At 44.6% G+C, this 26,529-nt stretch overlaps 1 protein-coding gene across 1 annotated transcript; it reads right to left on the bottom strand.

Annotated features, from left to right (window-relative positions):
• Positions 1-1,705: 1,705 nt before the first annotated feature.
• LOC129385379 (uncharacterized) lies at positions 1,706-25,150 on the bottom strand. The gene is made up of 5 exons (XM_055072016.2): positions 25,050-25,150; positions 21,852-21,981; positions 10,378-10,530; positions 8,782-8,913; positions 1,706-2,298 (listed from the first exon to the last, which is right to left on the bottom strand). The coding sequence occupies exons 2-5, from the start codon at positions 21,960-21,962 to the stop codon at positions 2,146-2,148; spliced, it is 549 nt and encodes a 182-aa protein (XP_054927991.1). The 5' UTR covers positions 21,963-21,981; positions 25,050-25,150; the 3' UTR covers positions 1,706-2,145.
• Positions 25,151-26,529: the final 1,379 nt, after the last annotated feature.

Here is a 26,529-nt window from a genome sequence, read left to right as displayed (position 1 = left end):
AAATTGACGTTTACGAAGGAAGGAAGGAAATCAACTTTATTCGAGGTCCTGCAGGCCGCGAGAGCTTTGGGCTCTCATGGAGTGGGCGTCTCAGACAACGGAACCGGGAGGTTGAGTTTCCTAGCGGCGTCGTGGACCTGCTGGACGGCCCAGAGTTGGGGAGCTAGTTCTTCGCTCCGGATTGCTTCCTCAATCTTGCGCTTGTCCTCTTCGCAGTTTATGTGAGCTTGCTAGCACGGCCAGAGTAAGTGATAGACGTTAAGGTATGTATTGCAATTGGTGCAATAACACTTGTCGTAGAACACAGGCATGTAATGGTGTAGTCTGTTTTCCATGGGGTATGTGTCTGTTTGTAGCATTCTGAGTGTAACCGCTTGAGCTCGAGTGAGCGTGTGGTGTGGCGTGCTATACTCTCTACGTTGTAGGTAGTATTGTTTCGTGATTTCATTGTATGTAGTGGGGGCGTCCTTGTTCCCCGAGTGGTCGGGTGAAGCCTCGCGGTCTGTAAGCGCGCGCGCAGCCTTGTGCGCCGCCTCGTTAAGGTTGGGGACGTCGCCGATCTTTGGTCCTAAGTGTGCCGGGAACCAGTGTATGACGTGTTCCTTAATCTATTTCTTTGTTAAAATTCTGAGAGCCTGTGAAGCAGACCGTGCTCTTTTGAAAAGCTCTGATAGCGGCTATGGAGTCGCTGTAGACGTTTACGAAACGGCCCTTCCTGTGACGCTCCTCACAGCATATTCCTTCAGCAAATCAGCAAGCTGCCATGGCGCATATCTTGGATCGCCACCACATATGCGCGAAATTGCAGCTGCATTGCACTGGTTTTTGTACGCCACCGCTCGCTTTTTTTTTTTTTTTTTTTTTTGAAGCGCTAACGTTGCAATACAGCTGCCAAGGACCCAAAAATGTATTAGTTGATAAAATTTGCAGCTCCACGTCGCGTTTCGTCATCTTGATGAAAACACAAAATTGCATTTCGCAAAACTTCCCGGCAAAAATTTCAAGGCACGTGAGCTGTCCACAGCCAATCAGCGTCAAGAAGGCGGATAATGGCGGCCGTTCTGTCGCCATGCGTTTCGAGAACAGGGGCCCTGGCTCGCACATCTTGAAGAGAAAACGAGAACTTTTCACACAGAAGCCTTGCACACATGTCGCTAGTAAAGGAAAATTAGAAGCCGAAGGGTGTGTTGAAAACAAGAACTGAAAGAGGAAAACAATCTGCATATAAAAATGCAAGCGATGTTGCGTTCCATTGGCGCCTGGAGAGAAAGTCGTGTGCTCGTCGAGTGCATAGCAGACAACCGGGATGGCGTTTACCGCTCGAGCAGCAATAAACTGTTGCCATGGCAGCACGCCTGATTTTATTTCTTCTCACGAAATTTTGGCCTGCCAAGACACGGAAGAAAGTGGCGCTCGTGAAGGAATTCCCATTTAATTAGGGGGTATACCAGCAGACATCGCTGTGCTGAAACTTTCTAATAGGTCCCGGTATACGGAACACTGTTCCTGTTGAGGCTGACTGAGTAGAACATGGAATCCCATATTTAATATGTCACATTAAACATCAAGGTGCTCAAATATACAGAGTGCCGTTCACTGATCCATTTTTTTTTTAAATTTTGTGACACACCGTTTCGCTTAAGTTAGTGAAATGTACTTGAAAAATGGGCAGCGTACGGCTGGAACTTGAGTGAAACAAGGCTAATAATGCTTGGACGGCCACCACCGTGGCACAGTTTAATATTCAAATATACCTATTTGAAGCAACATGCATAGGACAACGGCTTTGCCAATTGCAGATAAAGTCGATGTGAATGGAGCAATAGGGAAAATGAGCACTCTTATTGCATGAAGACAGAGAAAAAGAGGAAAACAAAAAACAAAACGAAGCACGCAAGTGTGCTTCTTGGTCGCGGTCCGTCACACAAGCAGTTGTCCTTGAGCTTACCTTCGGCACAGTTTTTGTGTTTAACACCACACTACAGCCACTATTGCCTTCAGGCTAAATTACTCAACCCTTAGCCCCACAGACCGGAACCCTTCACCGTACACATTTTTTTTTTTTGGCTTGTGCTCCTCGCAAGCACTGCAGTTCAGCTGCGGACGTGAACAAAAATGTCGTGAATGGCCTCCAGGACGGCTTCACTACGTTGTTTTGGCATGCTCGATTCGGTCTCTGATAGCACTTAGTCGTGCGAACTTATGGCCGTCGCATGTGCCGTCGAAGTCATCCATCTCAATGTGGTACGCTGCAATGCCGGTGTAGTTCTTGGGCAGTATGTCAAGTCTTGACTGAGCCTGCATGGAACGGCACGTGGTTGAAATTATTGGGAGAGAAATATGCCTATTTGACGAATTGTCGCTGAATCATCAATACTAGCTGAACACACGGCCGGTTCCTGACGCGCTCCTACTCTGATCGCAACGGTGCGGAGCGTGGTCTAGGCAGGTGCCAGAGAAGGCATAAAAAAAGTTCAAGTTTAAGCAGCTTATGATTGCAATATATGAGACCAGAAGCAGAAACGCGTAGGCACTTTCCAGATTTTAACAAATATACCACATGATCTAATGGGGCACTCGCCGTGGTAGGTACCGTGAGAGGAACTGAAGTTGGAGTAACCACGTGACCCGAAATTGTGTCAGGTCTCAGAGCTGGGCTAATAGGTTTGCATCCATCATAAGCAAAGCAGCGCAGAAGGTATAAGGACAAATATGGTAGTAATCTGTCCGTGGCTTCTTGCACGACTTTTCAAATTATGGACCTGAACTCGATTTGGGTAGCAGACTCCTGCCTAAGGAGGAAGCTAGTGCCTCTGAATGTTCTGAGACGGGTATTGGGTCCTCGGATAGAACCAGCATATTGCATTGCGAATGCTCAAATTCGTCAAGTGAAATGTAACGCGCTTGACGAGTGCGCTATTGGGGCTCGAAATACACGAACGAAATCGACGTTTGTCATGTGGCAGTTAACAGACATACATGCTCGTGTTAGTTGGTTGTACATAAAGGGCTTTAAGGCTTAAAGGTATTCTAAACTATTTCCGTTCCATTTCATAAATGTGCTTTCTACGATGGGTGACGCAGTTTTCGGGCCGCGCCCACATCACTTGTCAGTTAAACGGCATCTCGAAAACCAGGAATGCTCCCCACTTGATAGGATTTGGAACCAGTAACCACACATAATTTGGATGAAGGAAAGAGAACTAATTATTTGGGATTGTACATTTCTTTTTTGGCCATTACAAAACCGCGAACCCTAACTCTTGAAGCTGACGATCCCGCATGTAAAGATGAATCATCATGCCGTATGAAACTGAATTGCTTTCGTAATAGCTGGACACTGCCCAGTTCCAAAAGAAATAGAACAAGGTTGTCCGCCAATCCATCTGGCACTGGCTGCTTGAATCTGCCGTGGAAAGTAGTTTTATTTGCGCGGAATATTTTTTTATAACAGTATATGGTTATCGAGCCCCTTCGGCCACATATGCAACTTTGCTCTGCCAACACATCCTTACTGAGGACCTGTTTTAGTAGCATTTATGAGCTCCTGTTCCATGCCGCCGCGATTTCCCACCCGACACCGTAAGCTAAACAAGGGGAAGCGGACCAATCGATGCCGCCGGCAGCACACCTCCTCATTCGGTTATCTACTTTCACTACGCTAGTTTGACCCACAGAAACGCTCTCCAATTCTGTGCACTTCTCGCCTGTTGTCAGGCAATTATTTGAGAAAAACCAGTCAAAGCAGGAAATTCGTATAGTTGTGAATGCAAGCAATAATTGCCTCCTATAACAAGGAGAGTATTTGATTGGACTCTTCATACAACACGCGGGTCACCGCACGTTGCTCGCATCGGCGGGCACGTAAATTGAACCTCAACAATTTAAGCAGATTAAAATAGATTTATGTTACAGCGCGCCAGGAGCAGAACAGCAGCGCGAAAATAGGCGAAAGGAAGCAGTGATTCTGCATGGCTTGGATCTTCCTAAAGTTTATTGAGCTACTTTCTCATTCTTAACCTACCTCGCAACACTTATGCTTTAATTAACCATACACTTTCACATAGCGTCCCGAAGTGTCACACTTGTGGGGTGGGCACTGCGCAATCCACAACTCTAAGGCGTGGAAGCAGCGTTGCGAATTTCACGACAAGGCAACCAGGATGATTCCGCTGCTTGAATATTTTTGCTTCTGAGCACGAGGGTCACCGGTTCGATACCCGCAAGCGGCAGCGCAAGTTTTAGGGCCTGAGAGCTACGGTTCTGTGAAAGTTCCGCAGATTGTGTTTTTTTTTTCTCTGAGTGGGCAGGATATGACGACTTAACTACGATATGCGTGAAATTTAATCTTGCAATGTGGTGACGTGTTGACAGAAGGCTAGAAAATCGAGCCTAGAAACATTAGAAAAGGTACTGTGATGTCTATGACACACAGCAATATGCACCTTTTCTCAATATCAAGTTAGTATTGTTAATATAATTGTTGAGAAAATGTTCCTGTATATATATGAGTGTGAAGCGGTAACGCGTAATAAGGCTTTGTAGTATAGCAGCTCCTTTATTCAGGAATCAACGCAAGAGCTTCTGCCACGTCTCTGTTTGCTGAGGGGCATTGCAGTCGATAAGGTACCAGTTTTCAATTTTACCGAAACGATGAAAGGAATAAAAAAATGCGAAATATTGAAGAAAAGTTTTTTAGTGACTGGGGCTTTAAGTTTATTATCCTTAGGCCTTAAGCTTAATACCTGAAGCCTTAATAGCTGGGGATTTAAGGTTAATGCCACGACCCCCTACGATTTGCTAAGTACATGTGAAAAGCAGAAATACCACACCACACAAGAGCTGCTGCATGAAAAAAAAAAGTATCCTACCGACTCTATGAACGAAAATTTTGATTTAGTTCTGCACCATTTATAAAAAACTGGTGAAACTTGGTAACTTTATTAAAAATTTACAAATGCACAATAGTACCAAACCAGCTACCTCAGTTATATAACTGAATCTGTTAGATACTCGTAAGCGAACATCTTATGGTATATTAGTTTGTTCACAGATTAATGGAAATTGATACAAGATGCTTACACGAAGATTTTCAATATATTCTGCTATGAAATAATTGGAATACTTGAAAGCAAAGTATAATATATCTGTTTTCTCTGCTTTAAATGTCTCAATGACTGAACCTTACAAAATTCAGATTTCTTTTTATTGCTGGGTGCGACGGTTTCAAAGATGGCGTTGCGATTTTCTCAAATTTTGTTATTTTTATATATGGTTAAATGGAAACCGCTGGGCAAGATTAAAGATCTGGTGCGTGCTGCTGTTATATTTAAAATATTACTTTACATTTAGCGAACATCGTAATACTCGGTTCAGTGGATGCCGAAAAGCACTATTTTTCCGTGACAACGCATTTAAATGGGTGTTCTTGCCGTGATGCGCCTCAGAGGGGTCCTACACCTCCTTTCGGCCTCGGCAAAAAATAAAGGTCACCCATAGCGTTCGCAGCACCGAACATCTCAACCAAATTTGGTCACCGTGCGCGGCACACGGAGCTAGCAAGCGGAGCGCGAAGCTAGCTTTTTCCGGATCACTGTCTTCAACATAAGCCTTCTCCTCCCTTTTTTCGGGCTACCTCTTGTTACCCTAGGCTCACAGGCAATACAATGTTCAATAGAATCACAGGCAACGCAAATATTCCCTTTGGCGGCTGCTATTGGCCAATGGATGACATCAATCACGAAGGGCGCTTGGATCAGTGCACTTCTTTGTTATTTTAATGCGTATATTTGTTGACGCAGTTTAAAAAAGAGGCTTAAGAGAAAAGGAATCAGTTTCGAATTTCGGTGGGAATCGCGTACTTCCGAAAGTTCGACTATCGTACTATCGGTGACTATCATCTACTAAACATTGGTCGCGCCCGGCTTCGGCGGGAATGAAACTTCGGCCGCAAGGCTTATCAGTGACGTAGCTGTCCCGTCACGTTAATTTCTATTTGCTTTCAAAGCTCAACTAGTCTCGAACCACACGAAGCATGTCACACCAGACGTAGGCTTGCCAGTGCGCTCTCACTCCTGGCCGCTCCTGGCTAGACGTCTTGGCAGACGTCGCTTCTTGTCGAGCAATTGCGGAAGTTGCGAAAGTTGGACGCCACTTTGGTTCAGCTGGCGCAGGACAAAGCTGGTTCGCACGACATGATTCGGCCAGACTGGCATTCGGCCAGCGCCAGCATTGACGAAAAGGCCGTCTGCTTCTCAGATTGCACATCATGCAGGTGTTGCCATCATGGCCGAGGTTCCCTACGTTGGGAGTACCCTTTCGAAGCGACTCCGTAGCGCGGCATTCATTGCTAAAGCGATGTACAGTCGCAAGCAAATGTTTGGGGTCCAAAGGTGCCGCAATTTTTGTGTGTGTATTTTCTTGAATTTTTTGCCGCTTGGGCATTCGGGCTGAACTCTAGAGCGCAGGCCTACGTGTGCGTGTTTGACTTATACAATGTATTAAAGAAATGCAGGCCGCGGAGCTGTCTTAGAAGATGTTTAATTTTTTGCGGATACCGTTGTCTCCAAACTATGTTTCCTGACTGTACGCGATGGTGGCATACTCGTACGAGCGAAAACGAAGATTGAAACTTGTTCGACCATTGGAAATTATGTTAATAACTTATGTTATTGGGTTGTGTTATTGAGTTAGCTTATTGATCATATTACAGACAAGTGGGAAAGGAAATGTGCTACTGATGTCACTCGGTGGGAGAACAGCTGCGGGTAGCTATTTCGTACACAGCTCCACAGCAAAGGGACGACACACCCTCAACTCAGCCGCAAGCTTAGGTTGTAGCCCCTGAGCTTTGCGCATTGCCGTCGCCAACATGGGAAGTAGTGGCGTATGTGCGAACATCGAAAATCAAATTTGAACTGCACGCCATGGTGACATTCCGTACGCATGGATTTGTGGGGACCACCACGCTTTGCCCCAGCCTCCGCAGTCGAAGTCCTTTGAGAAAGAGCGGGAACATCGCAAGGGGATAAAAGACGATCTTTGATTCCCTACAACTCCGCTTTTGCCGAATGCATTGAAGGACTCTTTTGCTGCAAAAGTATATCAAATAATACCTTTCACCGTAAAACGTAATTCTCAACTTCGATAAAGAATGATCCGGAACCCTTCATTGCATTACTATGATGAACACCAGGGTCTCGGAACGGAACGAAAAGAAAAGAAACAGTGCGATACTTTTGACCGGAACAAAAACGTAAGAGAAACTCACGTATCATTTTGTTCCGGAGCGAGACAGACATATTTTTTGTCAGTTTCCGGTTCACGGCGAAAGTCGGCCATTGGAAACAACCAACGTTAAGCAAAGTTTGCAATAGCGCGTATCTCAGGTAGGGATAGTGCGAGCAAGAGCCGGTCGAGTGCTCTATTCCGCTGAGCCGCTACGTGCACTACGAGATTGGGATCGCACCGAAACCCCGGGCTTGCCCGCTGAAGAGCTTATGGTTTCGTTTTTACAGGTTCAACGCTTTGTTACGGAAGTTTTATCGTTTGTGTACGCTCGTAAAAGTACCTATTATTGAAACAGCGGCCTTGCATTTCGGCATGTACACTCGATGACGTGCAGCTTCCGAGGCGATGCTGAGTGCCGTGACTCGAGGCACCGAGCATGATCTCAGAATTCATAATTCATTTATTGAGAAAACAACGAGGGTGAGTCATGAGACATCTGCCCCTATTTTTCAGCAGCCAATACAATGTACATAAAGGTAACTCCAAATATACCTATTAGTTTATGTACTTTACACTATTTTTCCATGTAGTCGCCGCACCTCTTCAGACATTTGTCCCAAGGCAGCTGTAAATTTGAGGTGCATCTGTCGTCAGTCAGCGATGCACGCAGCCTCCTCGAAGGCTTATCGTCATGCAAGTTTTTTACGGGTTTTTGCGAACTCAACAGCACCACCTCACGCTTCCGTCAGTGAGACACCTTTCCCCATATATGGGCTGCATTTGCCTGCGGATATCGATGGGCGTTCGTTCCTTGCTCCACAGAAAATTAATCACATTTTGTTGCTCGTACGCAACAGACGTGTGAAGCACAACCACCATCTTCAACAACTGGCAGCAGCGCCGTGGCGCAGAGCTGCGGGTCGATAAGGACGAGCCGGTCCAAGAAAGGTGAATTGCTGAGAATGGATATGCTGACTTCGCATTTAGACCTCTATTTGGCTAAAAAAGAAGGGGGGGAGGGGAAGACTTTTTAAATCGCCCTATGTGCAACACTGAGCATCCTTGCTTCGAACATTGTTGCGTGCGAACAAAAACGTTATGAAGCATTAGGGATAACTTTTTTTTCTCGTTCCGGAGTAGAACCGGAACGGTACATTTAGTTTCAGTGCAACGAAAGTGAAACCAGAACGAAAAACTTTTCGCTCAGACACCCTGACGAGCACTCTCCCTAGCTAGACAGGACTCGAGCCGCACTACGCAACACGTCGTCAAAAGCTAATGGCGAACCTCTTGTCGTTACAATCGTTTCTTACGCCGCGGTTACTTGAGGACTGTGCTGGTTCAGGTGTTGAGCACGCTGATGCGAGTTCTATTACCAGAAAAGTCGCGCGTATTCTGACTGGAATTTCTGAAAAAGTATGTTTCAACGGGAAATGCCTTTCTTGACTTCGATAAAAACTTATTGAGGACCCTTTTAAGCTTGGCGGATATTGGGTAATTGGTACAGTACCGAGCGTCATTAGAACACAACGTTGGTAGAAGGGCATTCACCTTTTTCTTTATCTGCATGGTGTCGTCAAAAAATGTCAGCGTGTTCTGGCCCCAACCAAATACTGTCGCATCCACTTTGTCAAAGTCGCCACCCGTGCGTCGTCCACACTCTCCAGCTTCGCACTTGCATACCTGAACATGCAAGCAAGAAAAAATTATATCGACTGAAATACAGGCGACCTTCGAGTAATTGAAGATTTGGTCACTATAGGGGACGTGAGTTCCCGATTAACAGCTGGCCCCGGGACCTAATGTCTTCTGGTACTTACTGACACTGCAGCACGGTTCGTTGCTGAACCTCATCGCAAGGCTGGTAGCGTCCGCTTGCAGGGCGCATTGAGAAAGTCATCCCCCACGTGTATTGATCATTACTATGCAGAGCAGAGGGCTCCAACATGCTTACATATAATAAAGAATTGCAGGCTCTAAGTGCACTAATTGCTGCCTCTAACCCGCTGCCACAGTCATCTAGTGATGGCCCTTTCGACATGAACTGTGCGCATCAAGTAATGCGACGGCATAGATCATGTCATTTGCTCTGAAGCAGTTTGTTGCCACCAACGGACGTGTTGCTCTGCATAATACGGCCCCCAGTGGCGAAGATTGCGCTTCACGGTGAAATTCGGCACGCTAATTTATTTACTCCCACGATAAACAGTAGGAGCCTACCGCCGGGGCCTATATGAGAAAAATGGACACCGCGTGGGGCCATGACGTTTTCAGGGTCCCGTGACCGCTCTCTGCTGCTTGCAGTATACGAGATCAGGCGGCGTGCCCGTAAGCAGCGCCGTATCTTGCAGGTCGTGTTTAAACACAGCAGCTTTCTCCAGCATCCACTTTTGCCGCTACATAGGACGAGTAGCGCTGCTAAGGGCCGGCAGAGTATGCAGCCGCAGTGGTCGCGTGCTAGAGGGGCAACCTGAACAAATGAACTTACTTCCCTGCCACACATTCCCTCGGCACACACACACTAAGCGAATTTTGGTGCATACGTTTTGTCGCGTGAACACTGGCGGCTGTTACTGCGTGATATGGCTGCCTGATGTTACTGCTTGATATTCTTCGAATATTTGGGCACACCACGTGTACGCCACGTGTATGCACGTGTAATGTACGAGAACACTTATTATGCCATTCATTTTACTTGTCACTCTTACGTACTTCTTACTAAATATTCTCTACGTTACTGTAAGGTTGTTTCTCTTGTACCAACGTGTACTGAAAAGGAAAGATAATTGCAGGAATTGTAGTTGCTGATCCTGTTCGACCCCTGTTGCATTTATGTTGACTCCATCTTTCAATCCTTTTTTTATGCTATGCACATAAGGGCTCCGGAGCGCCCAAGTGAAATGCTCTCACTTTTTCACGAGTAAGCCTGCATCGTAATGATGGAAATGGGCAGAGTTTGAAGACGAACCATTTCGTCAACTGCTGTAGTGATTGAAAACTTTCCCTTTCTCTTCTTCAGTTTCTATCCTCCACATTCACAAAAACGGTTGCAAACTGATCCTTTTTCTCTGCGATGCATATACAGATGGTATAAGACAATAGAATAAGTACATATAGCTGGTATAAGTATCAGGATGTTGCACTCACCGAAGGGTAGTCCAAGACGACACTTTTTACAGCGACGCCAATAGTTTCATTGTTGGTCCAATAACCACGTGCGAAGAGACCCAACGAGAGCATCAGATAATGACCTTGCCTGGTGAAGGATTCCAGGGAATTCAGAAGGCCCGCGACATCCGCCTGTAGGCACAGTGTTAAGATACAATCGCCGAGCGATGCACACATTGAAGTATTGGTCTCACGCGAACTAATAATTTTGCACTCCTTTGGCCATCCAGCTATTTACAAAACGCACATCGAATTGGAGCTTTCTAGAAGGAATACTTCGGAGGCCTAAAAGACATTATTCCATTACATAAAATAGATACAATATACCGTTATTATTACCAAAGCGGATTAGTGAACGATTTACAGTGCCGATTTGTCATAGCAATTTCAAAGCCTAAACTAAGAAATCGCTGACAAAGACTCTTATGGAATTATTAAATTTTAGTTATTCAATAGATGCTTATGCCATACAATATAAGCACACAACTGCCAGCCTTTATTTGCTTTCTGTTTCTTTTTCTTTAGTGAAAGTTCTCATTTTATTAGTTCAAAGGACACATATGTGTGGTTCTTAAGATTACGTTCGTCGAGTAGTCCTAATTTCAAGAGTCCGAGAGGCCTTCGAGGTCAGCAAGGAAGAGACGGGGAGAGAAATAGCAAAAAACTTATACTGAAACAGAAGAATAGCGAGCTACTCGAACGTAAGTCGTTAGGCACGGGAGAGCGATGCGAAGCGTCCCTACACAACGGGCATTGCACGCTGGCCATTGGGCGTTCTACGAAACTGACGTGACGACGTCACTGGATGAATTGACCCAGCAGACACGGCAGATAGCCATCTGCTGGGAGACGGGGGCGGAAAGCCTGTCGCTTCCAGGTTACATTGGGCGTTGTCGCGCAACCGGGTCTCACAAATAGGTGGTATTTCGAACTTTGGCGCCCGACCAAGCCAAAGCGTCTTCGCTGCTCTTTTCAGCGGCATCTCCGCTAGGCGATTTGGCAACTCGACAGCATGGTCACATGTGTTCCTTGTTATCCGGTCAAGTGCGTATTTTGTTCAGAATGCGTTAAACGTAGTGATAGAGTGTCGCACATGGCGGCAATGTAACAACTCGAGGGGAGAGAGTCCTAATTTGATGTGGAGCATGCGGATATGCGAACAGGAGATGAGTAAGATATATCTGTCACGGCGCATTGGCTGCTATTGCCATATATTTCACAGAACATTCGTTTCTGCACCCCATTGAAACGATGTACAAGGCCATTGTACAGACTCTAAAAACAAAGAGAGTTCCGGAAACTCCCTTTGATGAGGTAACTTCTAGTCGCATATTTCACTCCCTTTTCGAGAGTAGATCGACTCCCTTTGAGAGAGAGTAGAATAACTCCCTCGACAGAGTTTTAAACCTCCTCTGCAAGGGAGTTTACTCTTCCCTAGAGTTTTAATACTTTCCCCATAAGGGTAATAGCACTCACCCAGGCAAAGAGCTTCTACTCCTCCACTCCAAGTGTTCGCACTCCCCATAAGGAGTGCTTGCACTCCGTATGGGGAGTGCACTCCTCCAGAATTGCACTCCTTCAGGACAGAGTGCTAGTATTCCTCCCAATATTGTGAAAGTGCTCACAATGTATAGCCATGGTCAGGTTAGAAGGTATTCATGAAACTTACATATGTGGAATATTTCATTATTTCATTAGCAGCTCGTTCACTTATGCTTGGTGAATCGGATGTAATCTGTACTCGCCAAATTACTCAAATGAAACATCTTTTTCTGTTAAAACGTCAAAATCTTTATTGCTCAGTCAAGGTATACTGAATAGTAGGTTCAGAAACATAATGGCCGCATAAAATCATATTACAATGATGCCCATAAACTTTACAACAGATCTTGTAGTAATGAGTATATGCTCTAGAGTTTCATCCGTATTAGTGTAGAAATAACCTTTATTTGCAATTCGCTCTATCTTTTCATTAATAAAGTATACAATGGGAGGTTAAACATAGAACTCAGAAATATTAACACTACGATCGAGGAGAATTATGCGCCAAATTACTGAACAGCAAGCGCATTTCTAGCACAAAACGCATGCACGTATATGGCGGGGGTTACCTGATGAGCTGCTAAAAATGAAGCCGGAAACATAGATAAATTGTGCAGAAAACTTTTTGGTGCCCCATACTAAGACAGCAGCTCATTTGATAATGTCCTCTACAACGTATGGATCTTCCTGGCGGAGAGTACAGATCATTCTGAAAAAGGTGTAGTTTATTCTCATGTGAGGTCGCTTCTACATTTGGTTAAAATATTTTACATCAAAATATTCATGTATGGCCTGCACTCCATTGTTTCTACGCGTGTCTTGGGGTTCTGCAGCTGTATCCCACCCAGTATCAAAGTTGTCCAGAGGCGTATCATATTTTCTATTCTGATGGCGTCCTCACGAAAGTAGTGTCCTGATGCTGTTGGATGGATTCGTTACACTTTCTCACAAATTAGTAAAATTAAATTTACAACATTATCTAGTGTGTAGCAAATGAGTATAAGACTGCAAGTAGCATTGGTATAAAATGTTGTGCATCAGATTTCTCGTCATATATTGTAGCTTTTCATTCGGTATTACGGTATGAACACTATACTTCTGAGTAACAGCTTGCAGAATTACGTGATCAATTATTGTGACTAGTTGAAAATGTAATCGAAGTAAACTATAGCATGGCTTGAGATGTGAACCAAAAATCAGCTGCGATGAATATCGTCCATCAAAGGCGACATAAGCATAAGCACAGGCAGGGCAGTGCAGAAAAAAGAAAAAAAAGCAAAGCATAAATCGGGAAAGGCACCATCCCGATTTACATATCCCTTTCATGCACGTGGATTTCGCATGCGGCTATGCATATAATTGCACAATGAACCGACTACCTGTAATCAGAATGGTATAAAATGTTGTGCATCAGATTTCTCGTCATATATTGTAGCTTTTCATTCGGTATTACGGTATGAACACTATACTTCTGAGTAACAGCTTGCAGAATTACGTGATCAATTATTGTGACTAGTTGAAAATGTAATCGAAGTAAACTATAGCATGGCTTGAGATGTGAACCAAAAATCAGCTGCGATGAATATCGTCCATCAAAGGCGACATAAGCATAAGCACAGGCAGGGCAGTGCAGAAAAAAGCAAAAAAAGCAAAGCATAAATCGGGAAAGGCACCATCCCGATTTACATATCCCTTTCATGCACGTGGATTTCGCATGCGGCTATGCATATAATTGCACAATGAACCGACTACCTGTAATCAAAGTTTTTTTTCCTAATAAGGTGATTAAGCTGTGCTAAAGTAAGAAGAATTATCGCGCTTCACCGAGTGGTCGTCTTAAATCAAGTACATGTATGTCTGCGAAGGTGAAAACAGCGACTCACCCTGCATGCCATCTTAAGTCCAGATATTTGCTCTGTTTAAAAACTATGCTATTTTCCAGATATTTACTGTTTAAAAATTATTTATGTTATTTTGTTCTATAAGAATTATGTCTGCAGGAGCTATTGAACTAAGGGGATTTTTCTTGATTAACACTATATGTTCACATCGACGAAGTGGAGAAGTGTTCCACGCAGATGCTCCCAGTTCTTTAATTGAACCTATCCTTGCCTCCACTAGCATACTTGGTTCGCAAGTAGGCTGAGTCACCTTACTCAAAATCTAAATACCTGCCAAAAGTACACATGACTATTTCACAGGAGAAACCACAATTTTACTTGTCAAATTAATTTTTCAATTCCAAGCGACTCTGAGGCTTCTAATTAAGATGTAGGTACGCACCGGCGCCTACACAGTTAAAGGCCTTGCTCCCGCTTCGGGAGCCGCGAGTAGTTCTAATGAACTGTTTTCTTGAGCATGCACGTAAACAATAATTGCTTCTCAATCCGAGGTACTCTGCCCCCAATGCTTTCCTTTTCTGGGACCGATGAGGAAGCCATACTTCTAAAATTAGGTGTAAAAAACACATGAAGGCGAAGATAACAAAATCTTTCGGCTTCATGTCAGCGTTTAAAATATAGAATGATAGTGGTTTGCATTTGGACCCTTGCATCTACATGGTGTTAAATTATGTCAGCAAGTAACCAAGCATGAGCTCTTCTTATTTTATAGTGAACGCAGGTACCGTGGTCACTGGAAATTTGTAATATGTCACTAAGAAAATCTGCAATGTTATTGTACTATTATTTCTTTTTTATCGCATGGATATATCGGAAGAGAGGCAAGACAAAAAGCAGTCACTTCTGACAAAACTAGTCAGCTTTTCTTCAGAACACATTTCTAACTATTCAGTGACATGTGCTCCCATGTGCTTGTCTCCATAGAGCATTGTTGATCTTGACTTTCCCATCAAATACATTGGAAAAAAATACAAAGTTAGGATGACTGCCTAGAGCACGTGAGAATTTTCATCTTGGTGTGACATACTGGACGTATGAAGCTTGCTGACATTTAGTCAAACCGTACGCGCATATACTCATATTCGAGTTTTCTCGTCCAAATTGCATGGCGGCAATGTATTTTGATACTTTGGAATGCGCTCCTCTGCTCCACGTGGAGTCGTGCCGGGCTGGCTCTTTGACATTCTTGTATCCTTGCAGCAGCCTTCCTGCGTTAGATAAAGCGGAGGCCTGAAAATATCGTGTGCAGAGATCAACACGAGGACATGGCGCAAAAAACATCAAGACTGTCAAGAAATAAGGTCACTGCACTAGAAGAAAGTCGTAGATATTAATCTTTCTACTGAAATGCATGCAAAACGTCTAAATGTGTGCAATAGTCAACTTCTAAGGTAACTTCAACTTTTAGATGTAAAGAAGAAAGAAATAACCAGTTTTACAATACTACTACTCATAATTACAATATTGGTCATTGTCAGATGTCAAAAGTCTGATTAGTCCAGTGTGTCACAAACACAACTTGTGAAACTTCCTAAGCACGTGCGCAGTTTGCTGACGCACCATCTCTTCTGTCACTGCTCAAGACATAATTTGAGGATTGTATCTGCGAACATGATGCTCTGTAGGGATGGAAATGTAGTACTCTAGTTCAAAGGATATTACTCGATGTGCCTATAAGAACAGGCAACAAGGCTTGTTATGGCAAGCTTACCCCCATTTCCCGAATAACAAGAATCGCTTCACGGTGGCCTGCATCTAAGCGTACTAAAAGGCATGAACACATATCCATGTATGAGGTGCGCAATGGGGTTCATTTTTGAAAGACTCTATTATTGCTCGTTTAATGGCCGGCATGGTAGTATCGGCCTTTATATTTTAAGTGTTCTAATAATGGCCGACATGTTAAACATTACGAAAACTCAAGTTCATGATATCGTTACAAATGATATCGGCATGCGGAATATGTGCGCAAAAATGGTTCCAAAAGTGCTCAATGACGACCAATAGTCAGGCTGCGTTGAAACGTGCCAAGAAAACCTCTGCATGTGCAAACGTGATCGAAAATTTTTGGACATCATCATTAGAGGGGACGAGACTTGGGTATTTGAATGGGACCCCAAGACAAAAAGTCAATCATCAGAGTGGCACACGCACTCGTCTCCCCGACAGAAGAAAGCCAGGATGAGCAAATCAAAGATCAAGATGATGCTCATCATTTTTTTCTAGATCCGCGGACTGCTTCATCACGAGTGTGTGTAACCTGGAATCACTCTTAACGCCAAATTTTATATGGAAGTCCTCAAGAGACATTTAACGCAGGGCTCAACGCATCCGGAAGGGGTGCAAACGATCGCCCAGCCCCAGTAGAGATCTGACTTGGCTGCCCCCAGCTTTTTCAGTTTCCACGCTTTAACACACCGCTGAAATGGAAGCATCTTGGGACAGTGGACGGGATCAAAACAGCTTGCACCGCAGAATTGAAGGCCATTCTGGAGAAGAACTACCGCAACGCATTCTAGCGCTGGAAACCTCGCTGGAGCCGATGTATCGACGAAAAAGGAGAGTATTTTGAAGATATTTAAACGCTTGTAGCAATACATTGAATAAATGATTTTTAATAGCCTTACAGATATTACTTTCAGGACAGACCTTGTAGAAGCAGAAAGTGCTCGTAAGGTAGAATTCACTTACCGTGGAGGATTTGATATTATATCCAACGAATGACGAAAGGCTGTCCTGCTTTCGGGGCGACGTGAGATGGCTGAGAGAAGGTCTTCCTTGGATGGCCTTCCTTGCTCCTCGCTGTACGGATCACTTTTCTCCGGCGCTGTGCTGTTCCGCGATGTCGTGCGCGAACGCCGTGAGGTAACTCAGAGTGAAAAAATAGATCGCTGGCTCCGCTTCGCATTGCACTGTGGCTGCCCGTTCTCTTTCATGCAAAACGCTGTTCTCCTTGATCAGGGTGCCTGACTAATACATCGCCATGTACGGGGCCAGCCTCCTAATGTTGAAGCAGTAACTTACGCTACGTTTTGTTCTCTATTGCCCCAACAGTAAAACGGGTATTCTACTCTCCCTCAGAAGTGTGGAGTGAAAATAACATTTCACTCTCTGCTTGAGTTTGGAGTGAAGAATTCATTTCACTCCACTCGACATTCTCAGACACTAAAACAATGCTTTCAAGAGGAAATCGGCCCCTTTACTGCTGCGATACCCTCCCTAGAATTCAAAGTGTATAGGTTGATATGAGTTTGTAGTTATCTGATCGATGAAAAGTAAGGAGTTTGTCTCTACCATTAATTTCGAATTAAATATTCTGCTCCCAAAGCTCGAAATATATCGAGGGAAGCTGACCCTAGGAAGCATTTGTAGTAGCGCCCCTGCCACTGCTTTTATTTCTCTTGCTTGCAAAGTTACAGCATCAGTATATTGCTTAGCAAGTCGACCGTAGTCAGAACATGCTTTTTGTCACTCTACGAACATGGCACACACATATGATCTTGATAGCTGTGTATTAATCGGTCGTCTTACTAGGGGGATTAAGAATGTGGACTTGGTGCTCTGAATCGGCGCCCATCATGTGGTCATGGCGGCAGTGACGATGCCCTGGTGGTCGCTATGGTATACATTGATCGGCTCTGGCAGAACGTCACAAACATTCTTTGCCAGGGTGAGAACTATGCACGACCATTGGTGTGTGGTTGGAGTCGCACAACTTGTGTGGCAGTCCAAGCCAAAGCGTTCGAACGCAAACTGTGGAAGCCACTTCCTTTCCGCCTCGAGTTATCGATGTTGTAGTCGCCGACGACGATAATCGGAGAGGTGTTATCTTTGCTGAAGGAAGCAAAGTGCGACGACATGAACCTCTCGATGTGGCATTCGCTTGCATCCGGGGAAATATACACAAAGTGTATGCCACGACCCCGTCCGTTGTCCGCACGGCACACACAGGCACATTTGGTGACACTGTCCTGCGGTGGTTCATGGAGGCTGTATGGTCGCACACCCAAATTGTTCTTCGCTCCTTTGAAGTTGCGCAATGTATCTGCGGGGTACCGACGTCTTTCTGATGCAATCTGCGCCTGACGGCGTTGGGCGTCTTGCCTGTCTTGCCACATGCGCTTTGTGTTTTTGCACGCTCTTCATCGGTGGTATTTGCCGCTAACCGCCGCCGATCACATTCTTGTTTTTGTTGTCGTCGTCACTCTTTGTAGGCGCGCTGTTCCTCGGGAATGCGCACTATACGCGGCCTCACCATGGCAAGGAGAGAAGACACGCGAAATTGAAAACGAAGAACGACAGCTTGTCTTTGTGGTTTTGATCATGTACCCGCGCGGTGAGACTGGCCACCGGAGCCAAGTAGATACGACGCGTATGACGGTGCCGCCGATTCACCAGATCGGAAGGAAACGAGGTGCACATGAGCTTAGAGCGATGGCCAAGAGACGGCGGTGTGAGCATAGGTGAGGCCGACCCGCGTGGCATAGCGGTAAATGTTTCATAAGCATGTATTATCTACCTGAGAGTCTAGTGAAAATGAAAATGGTGCCTATTGATAACTAATTAACTCAACATGCATATGCAAGTGATGAGGCATATATTATTTTGCATGGAATGAAGCGGTTTCTCTTCAATTTTGAGACTAGAATTCTTGCTCACACTTATGAAAATTTCACGAAAGGCTCTCACTCTCAGCTTCATTGTAAAAGTGTTTTAGGGACATTTCATCATCATCATCATCATCATCAGCCTGGTTATGCCCAATGCAGGGCAAAGACCTCTCCCATACTTCTCCAACTACCCCGGTCATGTACTAATTGTGGCCATGTTGTCCCTGCAAACTTCTTAATCTCATCCGTCCACCTAACTTTCTGCCGCCCTCTGCTACGCTTTCGTCTCCTTGGAATCCATTCCGTAACTCTTAATGATCATCGGTTATCTTCCCTCCTTATTACGTGTCCTGCCCAGGCTCATTTCTTTTTCTTGATTTGAACTAAGATATCATTAACTCGCGTTGGTTCCCTCACCCAATCTGCTCTTTTCTTATCCTTAACGTTACACCTATCATTCTTCTTTCCATAGCTCGTTGCACCGTCCTCAATTTAAGTAGAACCCTTTTCGTAAGCCTCCAGGTTTCTGCACCGTACGTGAGTACTGGTAAGACACAGCTGTTATAAACTTTTCTCTTGAGGAATGATGGCAACCTGCTGTTCATGATCTGAGAATGCCTGCCAAACGCACCCCAGTGCATTCTTATTCTTCTGATTACTTCAGTCTGATGATCCGGATCCGCAGTCACTACCTGTCCTAGGTAGATGTATTCCCTTACCACTTCCAGTGCCTCACTACCTATTGTAAACTGCTGTTCCCTTCCGAGACTGTTAAACATTAATTTAGTTTTCTGCAGATTAATTTTTAGACCCACCTTTCGGCTTTGCCTCTCCAGGCCAGTGAGCATGCATTGCAGTTGGTCCCCTGAGTTACTAGGCAAGGCAATATCATCAGCGAATCGCAAGTTACTAAGGTATTCTCCATTAACTCTTGTGCCCAATTCTTCCCAATCCAGGTCTCTGAATACCTCCTGTAAACAAGCTGTGAATAGCATCGGAGAGATCGTATCTCCCTGCCTGACGCCTTTCTTTATTTGGGATAATGTTGCTTTCTTTATGGAGGACTACGGTGGCTGTGGAGCCGCTATAGATATCTTTGAGTATTTTTACATACGGTTCGTCTACACCCTTATTCCGCAATGCCTCCATGACTGCTGAGGTTTCGACTAAATCAAACGCTTTCTCGTAATCAGTGAAAGCTATATATAAAGGTTGGTTATATTCCGCACATTTTTCTGTCACCTGATTGATACTGTGAATATGGTTTATTGTTGAGTAGCCTTTACGGAATCCTGCCTGGTCCTTTGGTTGACGGAAGTCTAAGGTGTTCCTGATTCTATGTGCGATTCTAAGGCAACGGACAGTAAACTGTTCGGTCTATAATTTTTCAATTCCTTGGCGTCCCCTTTCTTATCGATTAGGATTATATTAGCGTTTTTCCAAGATTCCGGTACGCTCGAAGTCCTGAGGCATCGCGTATACAGGGTGGGCAGTTTCTCTAGAACAATCTGCCCACCATCCTTCAACAAAGCTACTGTTACCTGATCCTCCTCAGCTGCCTTCCCCCTTTGCTAGCTCCCAAGGCTTTCTTCACTTCTTCCGGTGTCACCTGTGGGATTTCGAATTCCTCTAGACTATTCTCTCTTCCATTATCGTCGTGGGTGCCACTGGTACTGTATAAATCTCTATAAAACTCCTCAGCCGCTTGAACTATCTCATCCATATTAGTAATGATATTGCCGGCTTTGTCTCTTAACGCACACATCTGATTCTTGCCAATTCCTAGTTTCTTCTTCACTGCTTTTAGGCTTCCTCCGTTCCTGAGAGCATGTTTCATTTTATCCATATTATACTTCCTTATCTCAGCTGTCTTACGCTTGTTGATTAACTTCGAAAGTTCTGGCAGTTCTATTCCAGCTGTAGGGTTAGAGGCTTTCATACATTGGCGTTTCTTGATCACATCTTTCGTCTCCTGCGATAGCTTACTGGTATCCTGTCTAACAGAGTTACCTACCGACTTCTATTGCACACTCCTTAATGATGCCCACAAGATTGTCGTTCATTGCTTCAACACTAACGTCCTCTTCCTGAGTTAAAGCCGAATACCTGTTCTGCAGATTGATCTGGAATTCCTCTTTTTTCCCTCTTACCGCTAACTCATTGATCGACTTCTTATGTACCAGTTGCTTACGTTCCCTCCTCAGGTCTAGGCTAATTCGAGTTCTTACCATCCTATGGTCACTGCAGCGCACCTTGCTGAGCACGTCCACATCTTGTATCATGCCAGGGTTAGCGCAGAGTATGAAGTCTATTTCATTTCTTCATACTCTGCAGCTGCGTGAATTAGAGATCTGACCGGGGCAGGAGATGCTATTCCAGTTAACAATCAGAGGAAAAAAGGAAGGAAATTAGGCAGTACACCCAGTGCATGTTGCCGTTAACTAACGGTCTGTTAAAGATTTAGAGTAGGTACCAAGGAAAGGGAAGTGTAGGGGGCGACGGCTACAATTAGGTACTGGGATCCAATGAGGAAATAAATTCACAAGTATAAATTTGTGTCAAGTGGCAGATCACTGAGATAAAAAGGACATTGCGAGGAGATGGCTTCATCTCTTAGGAAACCTAAGTGTGGCGATAATGAACACGATGATGCCGATGATGATAACGAATCGAGACACCCTGCAGTAATTTAACACCAAGCTTTGCTCGCACTTATGCGTGCCTATTATTTCACGCTATAACCAGAGCCATTTCATATTTTTGTACTGGCTACACAACTTCTTCACCACACTTTAGCAGAGCTTCACCCGCTGCCAGCAATGACCGCTGAGTGGCGTCACCTGTTCAGAGGTGGAACTGAGCGAGCGGAACAGGCAATGACCGGTTCGTTCTTGCGCTTTTTCTGCCTCATTTTACCATGTGCACAGGAGCTCGAATGGTTCTTAGGAGCTTGAAGAACGTTGCCGAATACGTTTTATATACAGCAGTGTCGTTCCGCCGAAGGATGAGAGGGGTAAAATGATCCAATTTACCTTACCGTCCAAGAGGCGTAAATCAGCCACAATGTTTCCACGGCAGCCACGTCGGAGCGGGGGACCTCCGTGTCGTTGTATTTTGAGAACAAAGTCACGTGACTTGCATGCCTACAACTTCACCCCCAGCGACACGGCTGCTGGCACTAAGGCGAATGTCGCTCTATTGTAACCTCTCCTAAATCCATCTGCCAAACAAAAACAAGCACCCAAACAAGCACACGATACTAGCGATCGTAGCCTCCTCATCTGCAGTGGCGCCCCTAGAGGCAGCTTCTGTGCCTGTCCGTGACCAGTAGAAAAGTATCGTCACTGCAATAGCAGCGACGACACTTTGGCTGGTTTTTGGAAAGCGTACGCAGACTCACCAGTGTGACCATGCCACCCTTACTGACGACTGCGCTGTCGGGGTTAGGCGCGATGGTGTGGACCTGGTTTTGGGTGGGTGACTTCTCGCTGTGAACTTTGATGATAAGCATCGTGATTTCTGGGAAATCGCTGTTGGAAAAGAACAATTATAATTGTATTTTTCTTGCGTGCATTTACGGGTGAATTCAGTCCGTCTTTCGACTGTTTGGCGCTGTTGAATCATGTAGCAAACGCCAACCATTGTACCATTTGGGCAATATAAAAGAACATCGTTATAACGAGAGTAGAATGAAGTCAGAAGTCAAGTTCGATACCCCTGTACTTGGAAATGCAGCGCTCGTTCAAGGCTAAATTCACGAATAAGGACAAAGCTGTTTTTGTTGCTTTTAAACAATGGTGAGGCGTTCTTTACCAGCAACCTTCATGGATTTTCAGTTTTCCAAGTCTTGCGTATTTCCGCGTAAAGCACTCGCTCATGTAATTGCTGCGTTACGTTTACTCGGACCCAAGAACACCGTTTTACTGCAACCGTAGTTAGGACATATAAAGAAATTGCGTCGGGTGTATTTATTCAAGCTTGCGTGCGTCCGGTTAACTCGGCAGGTTTCCGCGAGAACTTCGCTGGACTCCTCGCAAATGACGTGCAGACGCTTGCACTGAGTGTGGACTTTAGAAGTATCAAAGTGGCACTTGTACTAAAGGAACACCAATACAGTTAGAGAAATACCGAGTCAACTCAGAATGATAGAGTGCTAGTTTTCTGCATTATATTGATTATTTTACACTGGTAAGTCTAATAAGAAAGAAACAAAGGCACAATTATAGTTTTCGAATTTTGCGAGGAATTAGGTGAGTGTCCCGTTATAGGTTTCAAAGTATACGTTCCTGGATTTCGGCCTTTGTGGCTCAATAATAGCATTTCAAGCTCGACTGGGCAGTTGATCGTTTGCCATTTTCAAATGCGGTGAGCTCCCTTTTTACCCATAAAATATTTACCTAAACCCCAGTAGAAGATATCAATGTCAATGAGCCACTGCGAGACGTTCAAAACGTAATCACTACCTTTCTTTTATTATTTCTCGCTTATCAAGCCTCCTTTGGTGGTAAAGCTGGCTTTTCTTCTCGCATTGCAGAAATGGTAAATAGTAAGAGCGCTAAAATTGTTTTTATCTTCAATGCCCTTCGAAACGCGTAAATCCTACGCCGATAGCGGTAACTGTTGGGCGAGCTGGCACGTATACAGTGACTAAAAGTGCGCTTTTCTGTGCTCTTACATACCTTGCGTGTAGCTTTTTCGCACAGTTCGTCCCAACGTGTATTACATGTTGCTTTATTTTGGAGCGGGAGATTTTTTTGCCTAAAATTACCGGCGAGTAATACCGCAACTTTCTACTCCTAGAGCGACTTTGCTCGATGTATGCGGAAGTTACCTTTAGTAAAAGTCGAAATACAAAGTAGATTTGTTTGCGAATACGCTTTTAGTTATATTTCTAACTATATTTACTTTACCTCACTTATCGCAATTCACAAACTGTGGCCGGTGAGTTAGCAGATCATGTCTTATAAGAAAGAATCCTCAGGTTCACGATGTTTCCCAAGTTTGGCGAAAAGCTACGTGATGAGCAATTAAGATGCGATACGAGGAGCGCGTTGAGGTGGGTGATTTTGCGCTGCCGCTGAGCTCTTGGAGGAGCGAGCTCGTGCCTTAAGATATACTATGAAAGCTAGAGCCTTTGGACCGCTCTGTGATAGATCGCTCGCAGAAGCGGGAAAAAAAATCCGGCCACGTCCGAGTTCCACGTCTAGATCGTTCTACACTACACAACGGTGCCGCAATAAAATTTGACCTGGGCTGCACAAGAGTGCGCTCTGTACTTATGTCCAGCACGACTCAATTTTACTTTACCTTTGATGGCGCGTATCTAGAAACTAATTGAAGCTTCATGTCACCCAAAGGTATAACCTCGCAGGTAAATCCCCGCCCCACATATTTTTTTTTGTTTTGTTTTTGCGTTCTTACGCTGCTGCTGAACTAGATGTTGCTTGCTTCTCACATTCGCATTGAATGGAATTAGGTTCTACGTGCCAAAAACACAGCTTGATAATCAGGGACGCCATAGTGTGGGGTCTTCCGTTTAATTTTGACCACCGGAAGATAAGCCGGTGATTTTGAACAAGTTGCGACTGTGCTGTCACGCATGCAGTCTTGCTTTTTACGGTGATCATCTTCCGCGTGGTTGTCATCGTCCGTAATTGACCTGTCGGCGCATGACGCACCTACTGCATATACGTATTTTCTAATATATCTGCAAACTTTGTAGTGAAATGGCTTTGTTTGACGAGATTGAGCGCGTCACGGCAGTGCAGCGGTGCATCCTAGAATGAAGGTGAGCACGGGTGATTATTTGAGAGTGCACTTCTCTACGCTATAAACATCGCCGGAAGTTGACGCGTGAGATCTGATTTAGACTACTGACACCTGTGCTCGCCGGTATCCTCGCGGTATGAGTGTTGCTTACGTGTGAAGTTCATTAGGTAAAGACACACATCCTAAACTAGCGCTTTTGGCTATGTTTGGTTTTTCACCTTCACTAAGACGCGGCATTACCTATCTCTCCCGCCCCCCCCCCCCTTTTTTTGTGCATTCATGTATAGGTAACCACAAGAAATTTCTCATAATTCTATGTTTTGTCGGTTTAGGATTTCAGTTTCGCCCTTGCAAGGTTCTCTTCTTGCAGTTCCAGTTCCTCGAAATGATATATCAAGTGGCCCCATATTCCAAATAAGACGTTGCTTAGATAGACGATGCTTATGCAGTCCTTAACTTCGTGTGTGGCCCTTTCGTTGGGCTGTCTCCACGAACACAAGGTAGCCATAAAGGAAAACATAGACACTATAAAAGTACCGGCATTAACCCTCCTCTTATTCCTAGCCTCCCCTCCTCTAGTCATATCACTTCAGCCCACGTGGACACGGATGGTCAACATTGCTCGATCAAGAGATGCATTCACCAATGTCAATGAGAAATTGACAAATCAAAACGCTGGCTAGAACGAGACCCATCTCTTGCTTGATCCGTGCTGACTATTTTAATGTCCCCGCTTAACTGCGAAGCTCTCTCTTGCATGGTAAACACGTATTCACACAACCTCACCCTGAAATACTCAAAGGAATGTACAGCTAGTGCCACCACTTACGTAGTAGCCGACTTCGCTGCATTCACCAGGGAGGATCCATCACTAGCGTTAAAAATTCCTAGGGCTAAATGATGCTCTCCCGTTCTTCCTTGAAGCAGTTCCCCGAAGAGCTGCAAAGTTCACTCTGCGTTAGTTGAGATTTCTATAAGGTCAAGCACGCGCGCAGCTCCAAAAGCCCATTTGTCTCCTCGCATTGTGTCGCCTTGCCTGGCCTCTCTACAGATAGGTATTTCTCCACCTCTTTTATGGAGAAAAAAGGAAGCTGTGGAATCTCGAGATATCCCTTGAGATGTAACGCATGGCTCGCGTACTGCTTGATTACGCAATGCCTTCATGACTGTCCTTATCTCTATATAATCAAACGTCCTTCTCTAATTCATGAAAGTCATAGAGAGAGGTTGATACAACTCCACAGATTTTCAATTGCCTCTTTGATGACGTGGACCTAAAGTATTATAGTACATCCGTTCCTGAAGCGAGCCTCTTCCCTCCCTTGATCCAATTGAAATGTTGCCTAAGATTGAAGTGCTCCCTAAGAACAAACTGCGTGGTTTTCGGCGCCTTCTTTTGCATTACGGGCCGTGTTTCAGTTAGTCTTTTTTGTTTATTTGGCAGTATGCGCGCGCACTATGGATCGAGGAAGCCATGGTGGAACGTGCATACTATAAAAAGTAAAAAAGTTGTTTGCCTGCTACCTCCACTAATACCACTGAAAATGCAACACGATAAGCTCCAAGCGCCACTCGGAGTATTTGCATATGAATGTTCGTTACATTTCTTTGCGCTTAGGCGATGCCTTTACACCCTACTTTTTTTCGTACGTGTTTGTTAAGTGCTGCTACTACGTACGTTATACATTTACCCTTCTATTTCCAGTAAAGAAAAACGCGCTCAGCAAATTGAATGACGAGTCCGTAAAGCTGTATTAATTTTGACTGCTGATTCTTTCCATCTATACTTTCTCTTTAAACTGGATACTTTTCATTTCTAAACAACCGAAGGCATGAAACATGGGTAGTTCATTGTATCAGCAGATCAAACGAAGTACGTTAAAATTTGTTTAATTTTATTCTCTTTATTACATAGCTGGCGACACCACAGCTACTTTGAGGCCAGGATTTATCAACCACTGAGGAAATAACCAAGAACGCTCACGAGCGTCTTATAGTCACCAGCTCAAAACTCGCATGAATTATAGCGTGGCTCCTTGGAGTTGAGTTCGTTGACTAGGGATCCTACACGTGACCCGTATCATAGAGGCATCGATAATAAGGTTAACACACCGGTGACTCATGCATCTGTCAGCCTGGTGATGAGGTTGGTAGCGGATACAAATTAAAAAAATATATACCCGAAAGCTGGACGCACAGAGGTCAGTCATTGCTATTTCACTTAGGGCTTTTTAGCATCTGACTAGGAAAAATGAGCTCGCAGCGCCTTCTATCAGAATTAGCTGCACCGTTATGGCCTCTTCCCTTTT

Source organism: Dermacentor andersoni, chromosome 7 (genome assembly GCF_023375885.2).
Source record: "Dermacentor andersoni chromosome 7, qqDerAnde1_hic_scaffold, whole genome shotgun sequence".
Lineage (NCBI taxonomy): Eukaryota > Metazoa > Arthropoda > Arachnida > Ixodida > Ixodidae > Dermacentor > Dermacentor andersoni.
Note: the sequence above shows the minus strand (reverse complement) of the source record. Positions and strands in the feature narration are given on the sequence as shown.

Excerpts from the sequence above, each read along its gene's own strand:
- LOC129385379 (XM_055072016.2), bottom strand. The coding sequence starts at position 21,962 with ATGCTTATCATCAAAGTTCACAGCGAGAAGTCACCCACCCAAAACCAG. Across the intron at positions 10,531-21,851 it reads AGGGTGGCATGGTCACACTG|GCGGATGTCGCGGGCCTTCT; the intron begins GTGAGTCTGCGT and ends CTGTGCCTACAG. Across the intron at positions 2,299-8,781 it reads CCATGCAGATAAAGAAAAAG|GCTCAGTCAAGACTTGACAT; the intron begins GTGAATGCCCTT and ends CGTTCCATGCAG.